Source organism: Schistocerca piceifrons, chromosome X (genome assembly GCF_021461385.2).
Source record: "Schistocerca piceifrons isolate TAMUIC-IGC-003096 chromosome X, iqSchPice1.1, whole genome shotgun sequence".
Taxonomy (NCBI): domain Eukaryota; kingdom Metazoa; phylum Arthropoda; class Insecta; order Orthoptera; family Acrididae; genus Schistocerca; species Schistocerca piceifrons.
Window position 1 is genome coordinate 410,540,411 of NC_060149.1, and position 20,381 is coordinate 410,560,791.

The following is a 20,381-nucleotide window of genomic DNA, read 5'->3' on the forward strand; positions in this document are numbered from 1 at the left end:
TTGACAGTTCTAGTTGTTCTACATTATTTTATTTTAACATGGAGGAATGCATAGTTGCTGATGTCACCTCACCATTTATTGCAGTTGTTACTGATGGCGCACTGCTGTAATGTTTCTTGTCTCTGAAAAAAACCATGATTATAATGTGGAGCGACTGGTTTCTTTCTATTCTGAATAGGTTACAGAGGCCTTTTATTTCCTTCACTAATCTTAATTTCCCTTTCGTGTTCGTGTGAAGTCCATGCTGTGATCTTTATGTAGTTTCTGTAACACTGAATTGTGAACTCTATTTCCCTTATTAACACAAGACCACTCTGGGAGATCATAGCATGATTGTACCTTAGTTATGGCAACATTGGTGTGGTGCAATTGCAGCAATCATTTCTTCTAACTTTGTAGTGCTGATTTTCTTTCATTTTTGTATGCGTCATTGACGCCTCCTAGATCATAATACAGTTGTCGTTGTTCACTTTGTTTCTTTCTAAGGTTAAATTTTCTACCACAGAATTACTGTAGCATCAGGTTTGACCTTATGAAAAACAGAATAATTTGAGCTCACATTTTCACGAGTTGAAACAGAGTGTCTTTTTCCATGGCTATCAACATAAATTATGAGTTTTTTTTGTTTTACTTGTCATTTGAACATTTTGGTTAACAGCTTTATTGGACGCTTTGATGTGTATTGCTTTGTCTGTGCTAGCACATTTTTGCCACCTAAATCTTGGGGTGGATAAATAGATAAGACAAGTGAAGGAACGAACTTACTTGTTCTGAATGGTTGTGCATTTTCTTCGATAAACTGTGATGAGTGAACAGTTCTATCTTCACTGTCTTGAGAATAACTGGTAAAAAAAATTCTTACACGTCTGCTGTTATCGTTCATGCTAACTCAAAATGGCCGGCCGGGGTGGCCGAGCGGTTCTAGGCGCTGCAGTCTGGAACCACGCGACCGCTACGGTCGCAGGTTCGAATCCTGCCTCGGGCATGGATGTGTGTGATGTACTTAGGTTAGTTAGGTTTAAGTAGTTCTAAGTTCTAGGGGACTGATGACCTCAGAAGTTAAGTCCCATAGTGCTCAGAGCCATTTGAACCATTTTTTGAACTCAAAATGACTCAGCTCTCTCTGCAAACGATCTGTAGAACTCAACTGCTGTTTCTTCGTTGCTAGTTATCAGAGTTCACGAAAACTGGATTTGCACTCGCTGTATTTCCAGCCCAGTATCAGTTTTTTGCCCTCTCTCACTGGAATGTCTACTTTACTGCATCGAAAATGAATATTTTTATTGGATTGGTTACAAGTAATACCAGTTGTCACTGATGCATTTCTCACACAGTCCTTCTTCTACAGATGGAAAAATGCAGTGGGCACTGTACTGCTTTGTTTTATATGCTTATTTTGTTTTTAAGTTCCCACCCCGTTTTTGCTGTAGCAGTGTTTCTATTTACGTTTCAGCCCCATAATCTCATTCAGTAGCACAGTGATGACCTCATCTGCACAGTCATCATTCCTAAATTTTAAGCCTAATTCGTAGTCATGGTATTTATTGCACATCCGGATCTTTCGTTCTGTGATTTCATTAACACAGCTATAGCGTCCTATCATCTTGCATTTTACTCACATGATACCTTTCGTCGCACTTTTTTCGCAGGAACAGATGTTTGTACTCATTTTTCCCGAATAGCCATGAGACGCTGTGGTTGCTTCACTTGAGAATTCACTTACATGTTTTTCCGTTTTCGCGTTTGTTATTTCCACCACTTTTGTTATTATATGACACGAATTACACTCAGTTTTACTGAATAAATATAATACTTTGCGTTTCAGACACTTTTCTCCAGAATTATTACAGTATTTGCAGGACGTCTAAACTCACAAGTCACACTCAGAGCCATCTCAGAAGTCTTCTCATTCCACATCATTACTGTTTACCATACAAATTATCTATAGAGCACGAAACTAATTAAACTAAAGATGTGGGTATTAGCAAATCATTAATTTGGAAAGGATTAGAATATATTTACAATAACTTGGAAACTTCATCCTATTATCCCATTCTTAGTTTCTGTTTTTCCACAACACAAAGACTTTAAAAACACACACAGGATCTAATTTCCATTTTTAAATTCCATAACCATGGAGTAAAAATATCTCTGGAGTAAGCAATGCGTCCTGCACGTGTTGTCAACATTAAATTGCAAACGTCATACGATATCGGGACGACATTGTTTGTTCTTGCGACAGAATTCGAAACTTGTAATATTACACTTTTTGTTGCTTTTCCACCATTTATTTATTCGTAACAGCGATGAAGAATTACTGTAGTAGCTACAGGTGCAAAGAGAAATAAACGAAAGGAGAAAAAGTTTGGTGCTGTATGAATACTTTGATGTACCGCTACCGTACTGTGCTGTTCTGGTTGCATTCTGAATAAATTTTTTAAATCTATTATTATTTACTCGAAATATGTAGGATTGTCGAGCAAAGTCTTTGCTTCAAGTTATTGTCCTTATCATTTGATCAACATGCATAAAATATTAGGACATGAAGTCCCATCAAACTCCTTCATATGTGCCACTGTCCACTTCCCTTCATGCTGTTACACAATCTACATCACAACAGATGACACTGAGGAGCTAAAATAATTGTTATGGGGGCAACTGTATTGCAACTTTATGCAATCTTCATTTTGTTTGGGAGGGGGAGGGGGATTAAGTGGGAACAGCGGCGAGAAAAGAGTGAAATTCGTCAAATATATTTTTTTATATTTGGGATACATTTAGCTCTGTAGTATATTTAACCACTGATCGGCCTTTTTTCAGTTCTACTTAGTCTGTAATGTAATGGGAGCATGTACATTAAATGTGCAACGTAAATACGTCAGAATGTTAACATTAAGCAAAATTGTGCTCTAGCCTGCAGGAGTGAGGAAAACAAATATACAACAACCGGAGAAAAAACGATGAAGATGCAGATGGTATAATCGCAAATGTGCGGCAAATTTAGTACTTTTTGGAACACTTTCAAAGGCACCCGCTTGCTATTAAGCCATTTAGCAATGCTATCACAGCAAAAACATTACCACAACATACTCGGCAATTCGATAAAGGTCCGTGTAAAGCGTAAAGATAATAAATGGCTGTCCCAGATATCAAAAAATGAGTGCACCTGGGCTTTGAAACTGCCTCTTCATTTTCACAGTCCGAGGTGGCCAAGCGGTTCTAGGCGCTACAGTCTGGAACTGCCTCGGGCATGGATATGTGTGATGTCCTTAGGTTAGTTATGTTTAAGTAGTTCTAAGTTCTAGAGGACTAATAACCTCAGATCTTAAGTCCCATAGTGCTCAGAGCCATTTGAACTTCTTCATTTTCCTCTTCAGAGATAAAGAGTCCGATTTATTCCATGTATCAAATGTAAATTGAGTCTGTACCAAATCCACCACACCTACAAAGAGACTGTGTACTAGTGAGGTAATGACATTCTAAAATCTTTAAGGACAAAACCTATAATGCTCGAACAGTCAATGGGTGTATGTAGCTGCCACCACCCTGTGCAGAGGTATGGGGTGCTAAAAACACTGGTGCACAGTTCGCACACCATCTCTGACGCAGAGAATGTGCCCCAAGAGCTGGAACATCTCAAAACTGTATTCCGGAAAACCGGGTACTCGGAATGGCAGATCAGACGCGCTCTCCACCCCAGTTCTACAGTACAGCCTGTGGAGACAGAAGAAGTCACGGAGAGAGAGATACCTACTGCCTCTATACTGTATACTGGCACACTATACGGGAAAATAGGACGAATATTGAGGAAACACCGAGTAGGAACTGTCTTTTGCCCACCAAATAGAACATGAGCATTAATGGCAAGTGTCAAAGACGATCTCGGTTTGCGGAAGGCTGGCATATACCAAATTCTGCGTCAGTGTGGGAAGACTTATATTGGACAGACAGTGCGCACCATCTAAGATCGTTGCTGAGAACATCAGAGGCACCCTCGACTTGGGTACCCCAACAAGTCGGCGGTCGCAGAGCACTATTTGTCCAAAAATCACGAAATCGACTACCAAAATACCAGGATCTTGGCACAGACATCTAAACACTGGGACAGCGTCGTTAGAGAAACTATCGAAATTAGTACCAGGGACGGACTCATCAACCGAGTCTGCGGCTACAACCTCAGCAGGGCATGGGAACCAGCATTGAGTGTAATTAAAAAGACGCTCAGCAAAGGAAACGAACGGGCGACTAGGGCGGACGAGGCAATTACACCGACGCCACCACAGACGCCGACGCCAGCGTCTCACCGACCGCTGACGAGCGGGCGCGGACCGCGGAGAGAACGCCTCGCGAGGGGAAGGGATTTACACAGCTGCCCACCCTCAGGAGCACAGTTCGACAACGCACCTGAAGATGGCGACATTTCTGATCGCTGAAATATTGTGCCCGTTGGACACTATGGACTGGCAGTACACCCGTGGACTGTTCGAGCAAGAAATACGCTGGGAGAAACTGAAGAATCAAAACCTGCGATGTTCCGGGGTCACGTGACCACAGTGGCTATTTATGTTAACACAATATCTGTTCTGCGCATCCGAATGTTCACTGCAGAGCTATTTGAACTCAATGGCGTCACTAAAGCTAGCAGTTTGGAGTAGCAATATGGCGGCGAGCGCAAAGGACGCGTAAACAGTGTTTATTTACTGATGAAACCCTTGTATGAAGTGGGAACAGACTGATCCACAACTGGGTTGCCTTCACAGTTTTGACATATTAGTCAATACATACGTTGTATTTGGCTGTAATTTTTCATACAGCAGAAGGACCATACAAGGAAAGGAACATGTCTCAATGCAAACATAACTAGAAATGTCTTACCTTTTTTTGCTTTTGTATTTTATGTGAGTCTAAATACTTACATTAGAGTTTATCTTCTCCAAAATTCCTGAAGTTTTCAAACAGTTTACGTATTTTTTAAGTGCTTTAACAATATAATATTAACAGTTGTGGCTTAATAATGTGCTTTTAACCAGCTTTGATCACCTTTGGTTTTTCTTCTAATAGTATACTCTTTATGAAAGTGCTCTTATAAGTAGAAAGTGCTATTTGTCATTGATAACAAGTGTCTTTATTCATTTCAGTAGTCTGCAGTCTGCCTTATAACTTGATGTGCTTCTCATAACACGATTCTATATTGTGCATATTAAACTCAACTAGTGCACGAATATTTGCCCAAATATAGGACTCCAGATTTGTCATGATATCAAAGAGCTGGCACTTACCATGATAAAAGCAGAAAGTCTCTTCATTATACATCTGTTTCGCTCAACCTTTTCATTATCTTTCAAAGCTTCCAAACATGTCGTTTCTGAAAGAACATGGTCAATTCTTACTGTACCCAGCTGATTGTATTTAACAGCTGCTGTAATATGTGAAATGTAAAATTCGTGCTTTTTGACATTCGAAAGGAAATTTTGAAGACTCTCTTCGTCTGCTTCCCACCTATGCCTTCCAAAACCGCCATTACTCATTCCAGATAGTACACAATAAAAACAAAAGGTTTTTTTCCTTGCAACACTACCATTTTACCATGGTTTTGCAATGTACCATTGTGTTTGGAAACATCTTACAAAATTTCCATTATACTTTTTAATAGACAGACTTGGAGTCAGCTTTCGTCTTTCACCAGGAGTTTATCTTCCGAAGAAAGACATGAAAAGGATGCAGGGTTTACAATTAAAAACTTCATTGGATCTTGTGATGAAATAAACGTGTCCATGGCAGTTTGAGGTAGTCAGCAGTACCATGCTTTACAAGACAATGATTTAAATATTAGACAACTTGTAGTTTTCCTTCCGACAACACAGTGACAAGACAAATTGACGATGATCCCTCACACATGACAGGGAACACCGAAATATACTTAAATAATCAGTTAATCACTACCACTTCCAACTACATTTTAACTATACAATTCGTGTTCCGGGTTTCACCCTGAGGAGGCCTAATACTGTTCATATGAAAATGTACAGACAAGCTACGGAACTGCCAACGTTTGAAATAAGTAAGATTATTAAATTTTAATCTGAGGAACAATGAAAATGCATAGGCTATTTCCTATCATCTTGCAACAACATCGAATGATGTAATCACATTCATTTTCTATGAATTATGAATGTCTTCGTGTTTGTTGTGTTTTAAATAAACACTTAAATTAAGAGTTAATGGTTTCTCATCTTACCTGGCTTGCTACTCGTGTGCTGGACGATGTGAAGTAGCACTGTCTATTAGAGAACTACTGAATAACTTGTTATTGCACTTAGGTGTGTATCCACCTGCTGGCGAGACGTAGAAAAAAAAATCAAACATTAGCTTTTAACAACTGCATTCATGCTGTAGAAACCCCAGTCCACCACGTCTAAGAAACAGGCTTACTGCTCATGCTCATATCGAGCATGGAATTCCAAGCTTGTATTGGTTGCAGAGCTAGAAGAGTGATGCATTATACTGGTGGGTGCATACACAAAGTTTAAACATAAAATATTTGAAAACATTTATGAGGTTGTATGATCAGATCGGATTAAATTCAGTTTAGACGAATTATTTTAGAATTGTTTGAGTAGGCTCAGCCTTAGAGCTTTAATGGACGGTCCACCTCTGCAGATAACCTTGTTTATTCTGTGTACAGTTTCAAAAGTCATGTAAAACTTATTGTCCTTAGTTGTGGTATAGACAAACAACAGTTTTCCTTTTTTTTGCAAGACATTTGTATTCCTTCTTACTAGGATTTTGCAGTGCTGTGTGGATGTAAACATGAATGGAAATGTTACATAATGTTAAACTCGCAACATAGCAAAATATTAGGGTACTTTGCGCTGTAGAGCCTATGAAATGAATAATATGTCAGGGACTGCTTTCTAATCTTGCATTCCTTACTTGGAAAAAATGTGATAAAACAATTGCTGGGCTGGGCTTTTGGGGGGAAGAGACCAAACTGCGAGGTCATCAATCTCATCAGATTAGGGAAGGACAGAGAAGGAAGTCGGCAGTGCCCTTTCAAAGGTACCATCCCGGCATTTGCCTGCAGTGATTTAGGGAAATCACGGAAAACCTAAATCAGGATGGCCTGACGCGGGATTGAACTGTCGTCCTTCCGAATGCGAGTCCAGTGTGCTAACCCCTGCACCACCTTGCTCGGATAAAACAATTGCCTCAAGTACAATAACTTCATATATCCACTCCAAACAACACGCTGCAGTGCTCATGTGATGCCCCAGAGTGCTCGAAATTCCTAATAGAAATGTGACGCAAAGTGTATCAGCAGAGCAAACACCAAGCACGGGCTTCCTACGTCAACATAGCTGCGCATGTGCCATAACGCCTGTTTTATGGTGTTCACTGGAAACTGCTCAAACGAACCTAGTAACACACACAAACTTCCTGATACCACCAGATTACCTCACCAAACTTCAGACCTCAGTAAAAGCTACATCTTTGCTTGTCTAAAAATGTATGTCTGTGGTTTAGACAACGTCCACTGATCTTCAAGTTAAATGGAATAGAACATAATCATGATGTAAACCCATATGCAGCTGTCTCGAAGATTGGTTGAACACAAGAAACTGCACTGAGTTATTCCTATTCATTGAAAACTATGTAAATTACAATTGCTTAAAAGCCTACTTGTGTATAATAAAGTTGCTGGAATCAGCCTGACTATATTACAGTAATATGTAGGTATTCATCTTGAAATTCTTTCTGCTGTAATTTTAAATGAAATAATCATATTTAACGACAGTATAGTTCTCACAGTACAAAGAAATCAGACTGACACACTATTAATGTTGAATGAACAAATGAAGTTCATAATAATAAAGAACAACACGTCTTCAACCACAAATCGTGAATTTAGTAAAACGCACGATGCATTTCGAGACCTGAGGGTTGACCTTCAGGTGCTTTTACAGTCTACATCACCTTTACATCATTTCGTTTAATTCTGGGCTGTTCCTAGTTGTGGGTGTATGATTATGGAGGATGTTTATGTATAAGTACACACTTTCTATTAAATAGCAAATTTGCACAAATATTTTGACACAGCACATTTTATAACACAATTCGACACCATGTAAAGTTGATGTAGACTGTCAAAGAACCTGGAGATGAGTCCCCAGGGCTCGAAATGTATCGTGCATTTTAATAAAATCACGATCTGTGGCTAAAGGCATGTTGTTCTTTATTATTACGGAAGTAATACAGTCACAGAAGAAACACTGCAAACAATGAATAAAATTAAATTAAGTTCAGCCTTACAGAATTTTTTTTTCACTGATGAACAACTGCATGATAGAATAGTCGTCCTAATATAATGGACAGAAAAATGTAAGAAAATGACGATAGTCTTAGCTGTTAACAAAATTTGGCATGCATTTCATCTTCCAAAAGTGAAACATATATCAAAGAAAATATTGCTTAATTTCAGTCTTAAACTGATAGAAGACTTTATTTCTTAATTAGAATGATCGAAAGAAAAAATTATTGTATGTTTATTTCGTCCAGTGTGTCTACTAGATTAATAAAGGAGTTAAAGAAGCAGATCTTCTCATACGTGACATTACACCCGACACATAATCTCATTAAGTACTTAAACATCTATGAATTTATAAGATGCTTTAGGAATTTTACTTTATAAATGTTTTGGCGAGTTTCGATATGTCAGCGTATTTATTCAGACGTAATTTCTTAAATTTAAAAGCTGAAGCACAATTATCAAAACTACACACATAACAAAACAATTGTACCTTTAAGTAGGTATCTATTTGTTTCAGCTCATATAGCAAAACGTGCAAAGCTATAAATATAAACCGTACGTAAGAGAATTACATGACTCTGACAATTTATCTATTTAATACAAGATCAAGTTTCAGATATTGTTCATGAACTGCACAATTATCTCTGCAATGCTTTCGTTGCAGCGTATCTAATGTTAAAATCCATCGTTCCTTTCAATTACTATATCGCGAAAGTTAAGAAAATTTACATAATACACTTTATTCTGTGACAACACTGATGTAGAATATCTCCAGTGGTATAGTCCGTGATCTCTGGTAGTTCTCGTTTGTTTATGTCTGACGCTGAGAAAAGCGTCTGTAGCGGCCCCGAACTGTGCATCTTACGGGATAATGTGTTATGGCGGTTCCTATCTTGAGGTGGCAACGGATCACAAATTCTGCAGGGCCTCAACCTCGGCCGCGGCATGGTCACAGGGCAGTGGCGATTAAAGATTTGATGGTGGTCTTCGGAGGAGGCAATGAAGGCATAGTAGATGAGCTGCATGTATTCAATACAGGTAAGCGTTGTTCGGAATTCGATACGAAAATGGCGCTTGTCAGGATTTTCATAACATTGCGTATTTACTGCCTTCTGAACAACCTGAGGTCTTAATGACACTACATTTTTGAGTACATGAACATAAGCGGTTTATATTTGTGTTACAGGATACTTATTGCTATTGTCTTCGCAAGATTACATGATTTGGCGGTCTTAGTATTCAATATGGCAGCCTCCAGTTAGAAACATGATCTGAAGTCTGTTAGGTTAAATGTCAACTGTCTTTTGTTTAGTGACGTAGTGTATCCGCGAAGTTTAAAGTTCGAAAACTTCTGCCAGGTGAAATGTGTACTCTCTCGTGGGCATAAGATTTAGGTATTGAATTTTCTCATAGGTATGAAAATTGTACGTTCGATCTTGTTCGCGACGTAGTTGAAGTTCTAGAAATGAGAGTTGGTTAGGTTTTTTATACGGATGTGTAAATTGTATGACTTTTGGAGTGAGTTGATTTGTTTATGTCCACCATTACTGGTTTTCATGTACAATAAATGTACGATGTGTTGTGAAAGGTGGATAAATTGTATAGAGTGCTTGATGGATAATAGTAGGGAGGAAGTCATACAGTTTTTGTATATCTAGTAAAGTGGAAAGTATTAAATGGAAGACTGGTATTAATGTAGATGTGTTTCTATGGATTTTGTTTCTAGTTATATGTAGTAGATAAACGGCTGCACTTATAAATACGAGCAATTCAGCATCGATTCAGATTTAGTATGTTTTGTGATGGTTCTCCAATAGGCTGGTTCATTCAGTATGTTGAGTCCTAATAGTATTGGAAATAACCGAATACTTGGTGTGTGCCGATGTTGCCTTCAGTTTTGTGCCAAGAGGAGAATGTTTGTTAATTGGGAAAAATATTTTCTCGCGATATAAGACATTTGTTCCCCATAAATATCAATACTACACATGTGTAAACTTTTTAAGAAAAATAGTATTATTATTTAGTTTGTTTTGAAAAGTTTAAAATGTAACTATTTAGCCCCACGATAAACAGCTTAGTTATCTTAAAGTTTTAGTGGTTGATGACTCAGTTTATGATTACTCTCAAACCCCCACTCCCCAAAGAGCATTCAGTTTTTATTAAGACTGTTTAATTGCCTGTTAGCTTTAAGATACATTTATTAGGAGGGGCTACTGAATGTATGGGTTTCAGTAGTTAACTACATTTTATTTAATTTATAATTAAAAAAACGGCACTTGGTCTTCTGTGTTAGTTTGTACAATACGTATATAGGTGGTATTCGTAAGTAACAACTGAGCCATACAATAGCGTGGGATCTGTGTTTGCTCCATAATTAGCACTTTTAGTTATTTATAAGTAAAACTGAGAGGTAAATTCGAAAAGCTGTCTTAAGCTGGGTCTCATAGTAAGATTTTGGTGCATATGTAGTATGTAAACCATGAAAAATGAAAGGGCATTGTATAACTCATACTAGTTTAAAATGTTGCATACATAACCCAAGGAAATGCTGATTACTGCTGATGGCTGTCCATTTTATTATTTATCTATGTTTGATTTTTGCGTGTAATACTTCTGTAAAACATGCAAGTCATGTTACATAAAAATACCTGAAAATGAAAATGTTTTCTGTTATGGATATTGACTTTTTTTAAAGCCCTGTTGGTGAATTTGGCACGATCTTACAGTGCCGGTGGAGTCTGAGATAATAATTACATATCACAGAAAATTGATTGTGTCTGTGAGAATCGGGTACCCTTTTGAACAGTTGTTTAGCTGATAAGCAAAGTATGCTGGTAGCGTACATTTTGTAAATATTGTGTACATACGCAATTAAAAAGTTGGTTAATGAAATATAGCATGTTTACAAAAGGCATATATTTTGCATATTTACTTTCATTTTATTTTGGGATGGAAATTTCTTTACTTAGATATGACTAAGACTGAACTGAGTAATGTTATTTATCTGGAAAAAGCACAATGGCCAGATAAAATATTGTTTTTAAAGAAGGAAGAAAGTCTTGTGTTGGTTCTGGAAAGATGTGTATTGAGACCAGATTTGGAGATTTGTAGAAAAGTATTGCATGAAGCAGTAGTTTCACAAATATTTCAAGTGTTTGTTGATGTGTTAAACATTTGTTGTGCAGCTCCTGAAACCCATGGTTTGAAACTAGCCCACTGCCAGTACTTCCTTTTTTGTATTGCATTAAGCGATATATGCACATAGCTTTTTTTCTCTCCATTTTAAACATAGCTACTGTAACAAAACGGGTGGTAGAGTACTGTGAGCAGTGTAGTTACTTGTTACTCTATGCTAAATTAAAGGCAGGATAAATGTGTACCATATTTAAATTTTTGTAGGGCAAATAATGTTGTTTGTTAGTCATACACTATTGGTTAAAGTGTGTGCCAAATTTCATGGTGGTATTCTAAAGGAAACACTTGTAAATAAATTTTGTTTTACAGCTATTCATATTGCTGGCTTTATATCAACTGCACTTGATTTGTAAACTGGTTTGATGAACATCAAACCATTGTTGAAATGAAATTGACTACTAATTAAGCACACTTCACTATGTCATTTAAAAATTGTACTAAACTATGCCATATAGCAATTAACATAAATAATGTAAGGTATAGTATGCATTTGCCATTTTATATAATTTTTAATTTATAGTAGTTGTAGCTCACATTTATAGAAGAGCTGTGTGCACGTGCGTGCGCATTCACTTCTATTGTGACAATAATTCACTTCAGTAGATATGAGTTATGGAGTTAAAATTAGCAAAGCACTGTGAGGGAAAGAGGATCAGTTCCACTGTACACGTATAACTCTTTAAGCACATGTGCTCGGGGAATGAAGTGGCAGAAAACTGCTGGTGTCATGAGGTAAAATGCTTATTGGCCCAATAAAATGTTCAGAGGCATACGTTGGAATACAAGAAGCACAAAGTGGAACAATGCGCTTGTCATAGTCAGACATGAGCAGTTGAATGTTCTATTGGGAAATAAAGCATTTTGCATTGTGACACAGACACATTTGTACCACTTTGTCACGTGAGGATGTCCATAGAGAATGAAAGCATGTATTAATAAATGCACATGATAGTCAAAGTGGTTTTCTTAACATTCATATTAAGTATGGAAGCAGAACATGATCAAATATTAACTTCATTCCAGTTATTTGAGTGGGGTAAAGCATATACACCTTGAGTCACTTCTGCATGACAAATGATGAGTGTGCAGTGTAAAAGAGGAGTTTGGCAAAAAGTTTTTATTAAAGCCGTATCAGTCACAGGGACACGGGAGTTTCTGGATTTATTCTTATGAGCAAAGCCAGAGGCAATGCAAAACTTGATTCTGATTTTAAGGATTTTGATGTTCATAAAATTAAAGTGGGGCCAGATGCTAAATGCTTTTCAACAGATTACAAGACATGTTGCTTGTGCCTATGACAACAAATGGATGGGTTCTGTTGTACAGAGAGATGAGAAAGGAGAAGTAGACCTTTTGTTCACAATCATTGTGGACCAACCCTTTCTTTTTCATAATCAAGAACGCCAGATAAATTGATTGTGCTAAAAAAAATTCAACTGCCACTGGAAGAATAGACTAGCAGGTGAAGAACTACAAAAAGCCTCTGATTATATCAGAAAAGAACATGTTGTTACATCAGTTATGTAGTTACAGAACTAGGTTATACCATTTAAAAGAAATGTGCAATACATAATTTTAGACAGGTTTTGTGTGGATCCCCATAACATCTTTCGTATTAAAGATGAGTAAAAAAAAATTCTCTTTGCAAGGCACCCGGGTAACACAGTTAAATAACAATGGCTAAATCATTGTTTAATTAATTATATTTATTGATAATAGTGTATTATCTGTAAAATGGAGGTATAATTATTAGTAGTTTCTGTAAGCACGAGTTACTGTGTATGTTAAAACATCTTCACAGTTAACATGGGAAAGCCAAATGTAAATTTACATTTAAGTCTAAAATTCTAATGATGTCATAAATTGAGTGGCATTAAATAAAAGGACTTTACAGCCTTTTTTTATGCAATACATGTTAGTAAGAAGTCCAAAGCCCTACAGACTCAATAAAATAAAATTTATTTTTAAATGTTCCCTATGGAACACCATCACAAAATTTGACACACACATTAACAAAAAATGGATGACTGACATACTCCTTTTTCTTCAAAATATAGATCAGATTTTGAAATTTTCAAAATTAAAAAATTCACGTGGGGAAATTCAGCAGTGTTATGAATATTGTCAACCAGCACATACTTTCATAGCTGATAAGAAACTAAATATAATGGTGCAAATTTTAGACCTTTAAGTCATATACCTTCTGAGACGTTTTTTTTTTCTTTTTTTCTTTTTTAAGGTTTCAAAATGTAACAAAAACTACGTAACTTTAGATGATTTAAAAATTAATAACTAAAAAATGAACAGTCCAAAAATTTTTAATATGGGATTTTTCATGTAAACAACTGTCTAAAAAAAATTTAAAAAAATGATCAGTCTGGGATTACAAAAATCAGTTAGTGGATTTGATATGGGCTGACCTTATTATTTTTAATGCATTTAGATTCACTTGAGTTTGACACTACATAGCACTGCATGCAGGTTGTAGCATAGTTGATACGTTAATACTGCAATGACAGTTTACCTCCATTTTAATATTGTCCTAACATTCTTGGATATAGTGAAACAGTTCTCCCATGACTATTCATTTATATAGTTACTCATTCCTTGAGGAGTTGTCAGGCCAGAAATATCAACAGCCTGTTGTTTGTTTGGTATTGGCAAGGCTACTTGACATATTGGCCATTGAAATTGATTTTGTGTGAAAAATGGTCATTGTCCACACAGCTTTTGAAGTGTTGCCTGTTTGTATGTCATGACCAGAGCAAAGGTCATTGCAGTGTCCTAAGAAAGGCCTCATAACAGAAATACACAGTTGCAGGACTCTGTAGTCGATCAGCCTGTAGTAAGAATTTGAGATTGTATGTGATAACTACTATGAGTACTATAAAATTCTTCTTCTAGTAAGCAGCATGAATCCCATGGGAATTAAGTCTATGGAATATCTCTTTCTGCCTGTTCATTGCCTTTGTTAGTCTCAATTATGTATAAAGCTAGCAAGCCCAACATAGCTTCGCAGTTGTTAAATAAATATGGGATATACATGTCGCGCCCCCCCACCCCCAAATCTGCCCATATCCTCCTCGGCCCCCCCCCCCCACTCTCTCTCTCTCTCTCTCTCTCTCTCTCTCTCTCTCTCTCTCACACACACACACACACACACACACACACACACACACACACACACACACACACACACACACACACACACACACACACACACACACGACCGACCTTGAGCCTTGTTTAATGTTATTGCTAACGAAACCATGATTTGGAACTGAAGCTGTTTAAAAGTAAATGGGTATGTCTTTTGGGATCATTCATAAAATGAATCAACACATTTTCACAGCACAGCATTTTCTGTCTCGCCCTGGGTTTTAATAGAAAACCTGTACATTGTTGTTTAATATAATATATAGTCTGTGTATCTCCAAAAGTTTATTAGCATATCGGGTAAAGCTTAGAAGTAGATCATTCAAGAGCTTTCAGAAACTTTTGGTAATAAATTTAAACTATGACTTGCCTTCAGCTAGTATAAATAGGTGTGTGCGTGTTTGTGTTTGGGGGGGGGGGGGCGGCGGCTTTCGACAACTCATCTGCTGTTTGGTGGGTGATCACCTTTACTTCTAAATTATTTATAGTTTCAGTTGAAAATGTTCGTTTTACAGTTTAGGTTATTTACCTTTTCCATCCACCATGCTGGTCACGTTATTCTATTGAGTTAGACATTACCACAGTCGGAAAAAGATTGGACAGTGTAGCTCCTTGGCTGTATCGGTCATTGTGGTTCATTACATGTACCATCGATAATCAATTTTTGTTCAAATGATATGGAACACATCAGTTTACAGAGTGCATAATCATTTTTTGTAAGTATGCCTACAGGCTGTGTATATGATCTAACACCCAGGCTTCAACTGGGTAAGAGTGAACTTATTAGTCTTTAATACCATTTGTGAAATTGGTGATACAGTTGAATTACTTTTTTCCTTAGTTACTTTAAAATCTATGGAAGATTAAATTGGAATGGCTAGCTATAAAACGAATTTCTGCCCTTCTCTGTGATCTTGTGATGGTTTATTGTGAGTGAAACACGGTAGTATATTACATGGTTTAAGCTTTGCAGTGATGCCCTTCATATTTAATCAGTGAAGTTTGTAAGGTTGATCACAAATGGTGTTAATGAATACTGTGAGCTTGCTTTCCATCCTATTTATGCATATAATCTTTATCTACACAAAGCAGATTTTTATTGGAATCCTTTATTAGTTTACTGTTATCTGTGATACTTCCATGCAGAAAATGGTCAGTGTTGGGAGAGAATCTGTAGGTGCTGCTCATGTTTTGACACAATTGTTCATGAATTGTGAAAATGTGACAATTGCCATGGCTCCTTATTTAGAGGATGCACACTGCCTCCTGTAACTTCTGCCACTGGTGTTCGTTGAGCATCTCTGTAGCACTCTTGTGCCAAATAAACAAACCCATTTTGAAACTTTCCTCTCTTCATTGGATCTTCTCTCTCACTTCTATCAGTCCTGCCTGGTAATAGTCCCAGATCGATGAACAATACTCGAGAATGTCGAACAAATGCCATGCTTTCCCTACTGTTTGTTTTGTGTGGTCATTCCACATAAGGCTGCTCTGGATATTTACCGCTATGTACTTTGCGGTAGGTACTGTTTCCAGCAATTTGTCATCAGTGGTGTAGTCTCACAGAAGTGGATTTATTTTCCTATGTATGTGCAATATGTTAAATTTATTCATGTTCAAGTTAAACTGCCACAGCCTGCACCATTCATCAATCCTCTGGAGGTTGTTCTGTTAATAGATACTGTCATTGGCCTTGTTGCTTTCTTATATACAATTGCATCATTTACGAACAGTCTTAAAGAACATCTGAAACTTTCTACTAGATTGTTTATATATGTTGAAAACAGTAAGCGTTCTTTTAGCACTACAGGCCTATAATTATGTGCATCTGTCCTGTGACCTTACTAGAAAACAAAAACATGAGTTTTTTCAGTTACTAGGTACGCTTAATTGCTCCAGTGACCTGCGATAAACTGCTGCTAGAAGGGAAGCAAGTTTTCACATAATCTTCCTACAATCTGATAGGTATCTCATCTGGTCCTTATGCCTTTCCACTACTAAGCAATTGCAGTTGCTTTTCTATTCCACAGTTCCTTGTCTCAATATCTGCCATTACTACCTTTGTATTATAATTGAAACAAGGAACTGTTAGGATCTTCCACGATGAAACAACTCAAAAGACCAAGTCAGTATTTTGGCCTTCTCTCTGTTATTTTCCATTTTGCTGACAGTATAGTTACTGCGTGGATGAATAGATTTCAAACTGCTCACTGATCTTTTGTAAGACGAAAACCTTTTGAGGTTATTACTCAGATCTGTTGACAAAATTTTACTTTCAAGGTCATTGAATGCTTCTCTCATTGCTCTGCTTACATGCATTTTAGGTTTGTTCAGTTTTTGTTTGTTGGCAAGGTTTTGAGTTACCTTGAATATGTGATGTTACCCTTGTTTCTTGGAGATCATTTACTGTAGTCTTCACAGTTGGAAAGAATGTTTGCATGATATTACGTTTACAGAATGAGATGTCATAATGTTAGGACTCTAGGCTTCTCTTTGCTAGTACAACTTTTCAGACCCCATCCAGCCCTCCAGATTTAGGTATTAATGTGGTTTTGATAAACCGGATGTGCAGATAGGGTCTTTCAAAAGAGCATAGATTTCCTTTCGTTTATTACCCTTCTCCAATTTGAACTTTTGATCCCTTTCTAATAACATTGTGGTCAATGAGGCATAAGTCATAAATATCATAAGTTTGTTACTTTTTCATAATGGTGCACTGTCAAACGTGTCACAAAAATATGAGTAGATGAAATATGACGTTTAAGAAATTGTGTGTGAAATGAGTGAGCTGTTTCTCATGGTCACTGTTTACACTTAGTCTTTCTTCCTCATGCCTCTTGTGAAATGATCACAATGAGAAAAAATCGGACACCATGTAGAGCCTTACTGACATTTTTCCCTGTATGCTATTAGTGAATGTAACAGGAAAGGGATAATAGATGGTGGTACCAGAAGTACTCTCAGCCACACATTGTAAGGTGACATGAACCATGGACCTTGCCGTTGGTGGGGAGGATTGCGTGCCTCAGTGATACAGATGGCCGTACCGTAGGTGCAACCACAACGGAGGGGTATCTGTTGAGAGGCCAGACAAACATGTGGTTCCTGAAGAGGGGCAGCAGCCTTTTCAGTAGTTGCAGGGGCAACAGTCTGGATGATTGACTGATCTGGCCTTGTAACATTAACCAAAACGGCCTTGCTGTGCTGGTACTGCGAACGGCTGAAAGCAAGGGGAAACTACAGCCGTAACTTTTCCCGAGGGCATGCAGTGTTACTGTATGGTTAAATGATGATGGCGTCCTCTTGGGTAAAATATTCCGGAGGTAAAATAGTCCCCCATTCGGATCTCCGGGCGGGGACTACTCAAGAGGGCGTCGTTATCAGGAGAAAGAAAACTGGCATTCTACGGATCGGAGCGTGGAATGTCAGATCCCTTAATCGGGCAGGTAGGTTAGAAAATTTAAAAAGGGAAATGGATAGGTTAAAGTTAGATATAGTGGGAATTAGTGAAGTTCGGGGGCAGCAGGAACAAGACTTTTGGTCAGGTGAATACAGGGTTATAAATACAAAATCGAACAGGGGTAATGCAGGAGTAGGTTTAATAATGAATAAAAAAATAGGAGTGCGGGTTAGCTACTACAAACAGCATAGTGAACGCATTATTGTGGCCAAGATAGATATGAAGCCCATACCTACTACAGTAGTACAAGTTTATATGCCAACTAGCTCTGCAGATGACGAAGAAATTGAAGAAATGTATGATGATATAAAAGAAATTATTCAGATTGTGAAGGGAGACGAAAATTTAATAGTCATGGGTGACTGGAATTCGAGTGTAGGAAAAGGGAGAGAAGGAAACGTAGTAGGTGAATATGGATTGGGGCTAAGAAATGAAAGAGGAAGCCGCCTGTTAGAATTTTGCACAGAGCACAACTTGATCATAGCTAACACTTGGTTTAAGAATCATGAAAGAAGGTTGTATACATGGAAGAATCCTGGAGATACTAAAAGGTATCAGATAGATTACATAATGGTAAGACAGAGATTTAGGAACCAGGTTTTAAATTGTAAGACATTTCCAGGGGCAGATGTGGATTCTGACCACAATATATTGGTTATGAACTGCAGATTGAAGCTGAAGAAACTGCAAAAAGGCGGGAATTTAAGGAGATGGGACCTGGATGAACTGAAAGAACCAGAGGTTGTACAGAGTTTCAGGGAAAGCATAAGGGAGCAATTGACAGGAATGGGGGAAAGAAATACAGTAGAAGAAGAATGGGTAGCTCTGAGGGATGAAGTAGTGAAGGCAGCAGAGGATCAAGTAGGTAAAAAGACGAGGGCTAATAGAAATCCTTGGGTAACAGAAGAAATATTGAATTTAATTGATGAAAGGAGAAAATATAAAAATGCAGTAAATGAAGCAGGCAAAAAGGAATACAAACGTCTCAAAAATGAGATCGACAGGAAGTGCAAAATGGCTAAGCAGGGATGGCTAGAGGACAAATGTAAGGATGTAGAGGCTTATCTCACTAGGGGTAAGATAGATACTGCCCACAGGAAAATTAAAGAGACCTTTGGAGAGAAGAGAACCACTCGTATGAATATCAAGAGCTCAGATGGCAACCCAGTTCTAAGTAAAGAAGGGAAGGCAGAAAGGTGGAAGGAGTATATAGAGGGTTTATACAAGGGCGATGTACTTGAGGACAATATTATGGAAATGGAAGAGGATGTAGATGAAGATGAAATGGGAGATAAGATACTGCGTGAAGAGTTTGACAGAGCACTGAAAGACCTGAGTTGAAACAAGGCCCCGGGAGTAGACAACATTCCATTAGAACTACTGATGGCCTTGGGAGAGCCAGTCCTGACAAAACTCTACCATCTGGTGAGCAAGATGTATGAGACAGGCAAAATACCCACAGACTTCAAGAAGAATATAACAATTCCAATCCCAAAGGAAGCAGGTGTTGACAGATGTGAAAATTACCGAACTATCAGTTTAATAAGCCACGGCTGCAAAGTACTAACGCGAATTCTTCACAGACGAATGGTAAAACTAGTAGAAGCCGACCTCGGGGAAGATCAGTTTGGATTCCGTAGAATTACGGGAACACGTGAGGCAATACTGACCTTACGACTTATCTTAGAAGAAAGATTAAGGAAAGGCAAACCTACGTTTCTAGCATTTGTAGACTTAGAGAAAGCTTTTGACAATGTTAACTGGAATACTCTCTTTCAAATTCTAAAGGTGGCAGGGGTAAAATACAGGGAGTGAAAGGCTATTTACAATTTGTACAGAAACCAGATGGCAGTTATAAGAGTCGAGGGACATGAAAGGGAAGCAGTGGTTGGGAAGGGAGTAAGACAGGGTTGTAGCCTCTCCCCGATGTTATTCAATCTGTATATTGAGCAAGCAGTAAAGGAAACAAAAGAAAAATTCGGAGTAGGTATTAAAATCCATGGAGAAGAAATAAAAACATTGAGGTTCGCCGATGACATTGTAATTCTGTCAGAGACAGCAAAGGACTTGGAAGAGCAGTTGAACGGAATGGATGGTGTCTTGAAGGGAGGATATAAGATGAACATCAACAAAAGCAAAACGAGGATAATGGAATGTAGTCGAATTAAGTCGGGTGATGTTGAGGGTATTAGATTAGGAAATGAGACACTTAAAGTAGTAAAGGAGTTTTGCTATTTGGGGAGCAAAATAACTGATGATGGT

General features: G+C 37.8%; 1 protein-coding gene across 2 annotated transcripts in view; it reads left to right on the forward strand.

Moving 5' to 3' along the window:
* The first annotated feature begins 9,154 nt into the window (after window positions 1-9,154).
* Window positions 9,155-20,381, forward strand: part of LOC124721964 (host cell factor 2) — a 279,952-nt gene continuing 268,725 nt past the window's right edge. For both annotated transcript variants that reach the window (XM_047247128.1, XM_047247127.1), the window contains exon 1: window positions 9,155-9,346. In XM_047247128.1, the coding sequence (XP_047103084.1) occupies window positions 9,187-9,346 (160 nt within the window). In that variant the 5' untranslated portion in view covers window positions 9,155-9,186. The remainder of the gene's footprint in view (window positions 9,347-20,381) is intronic.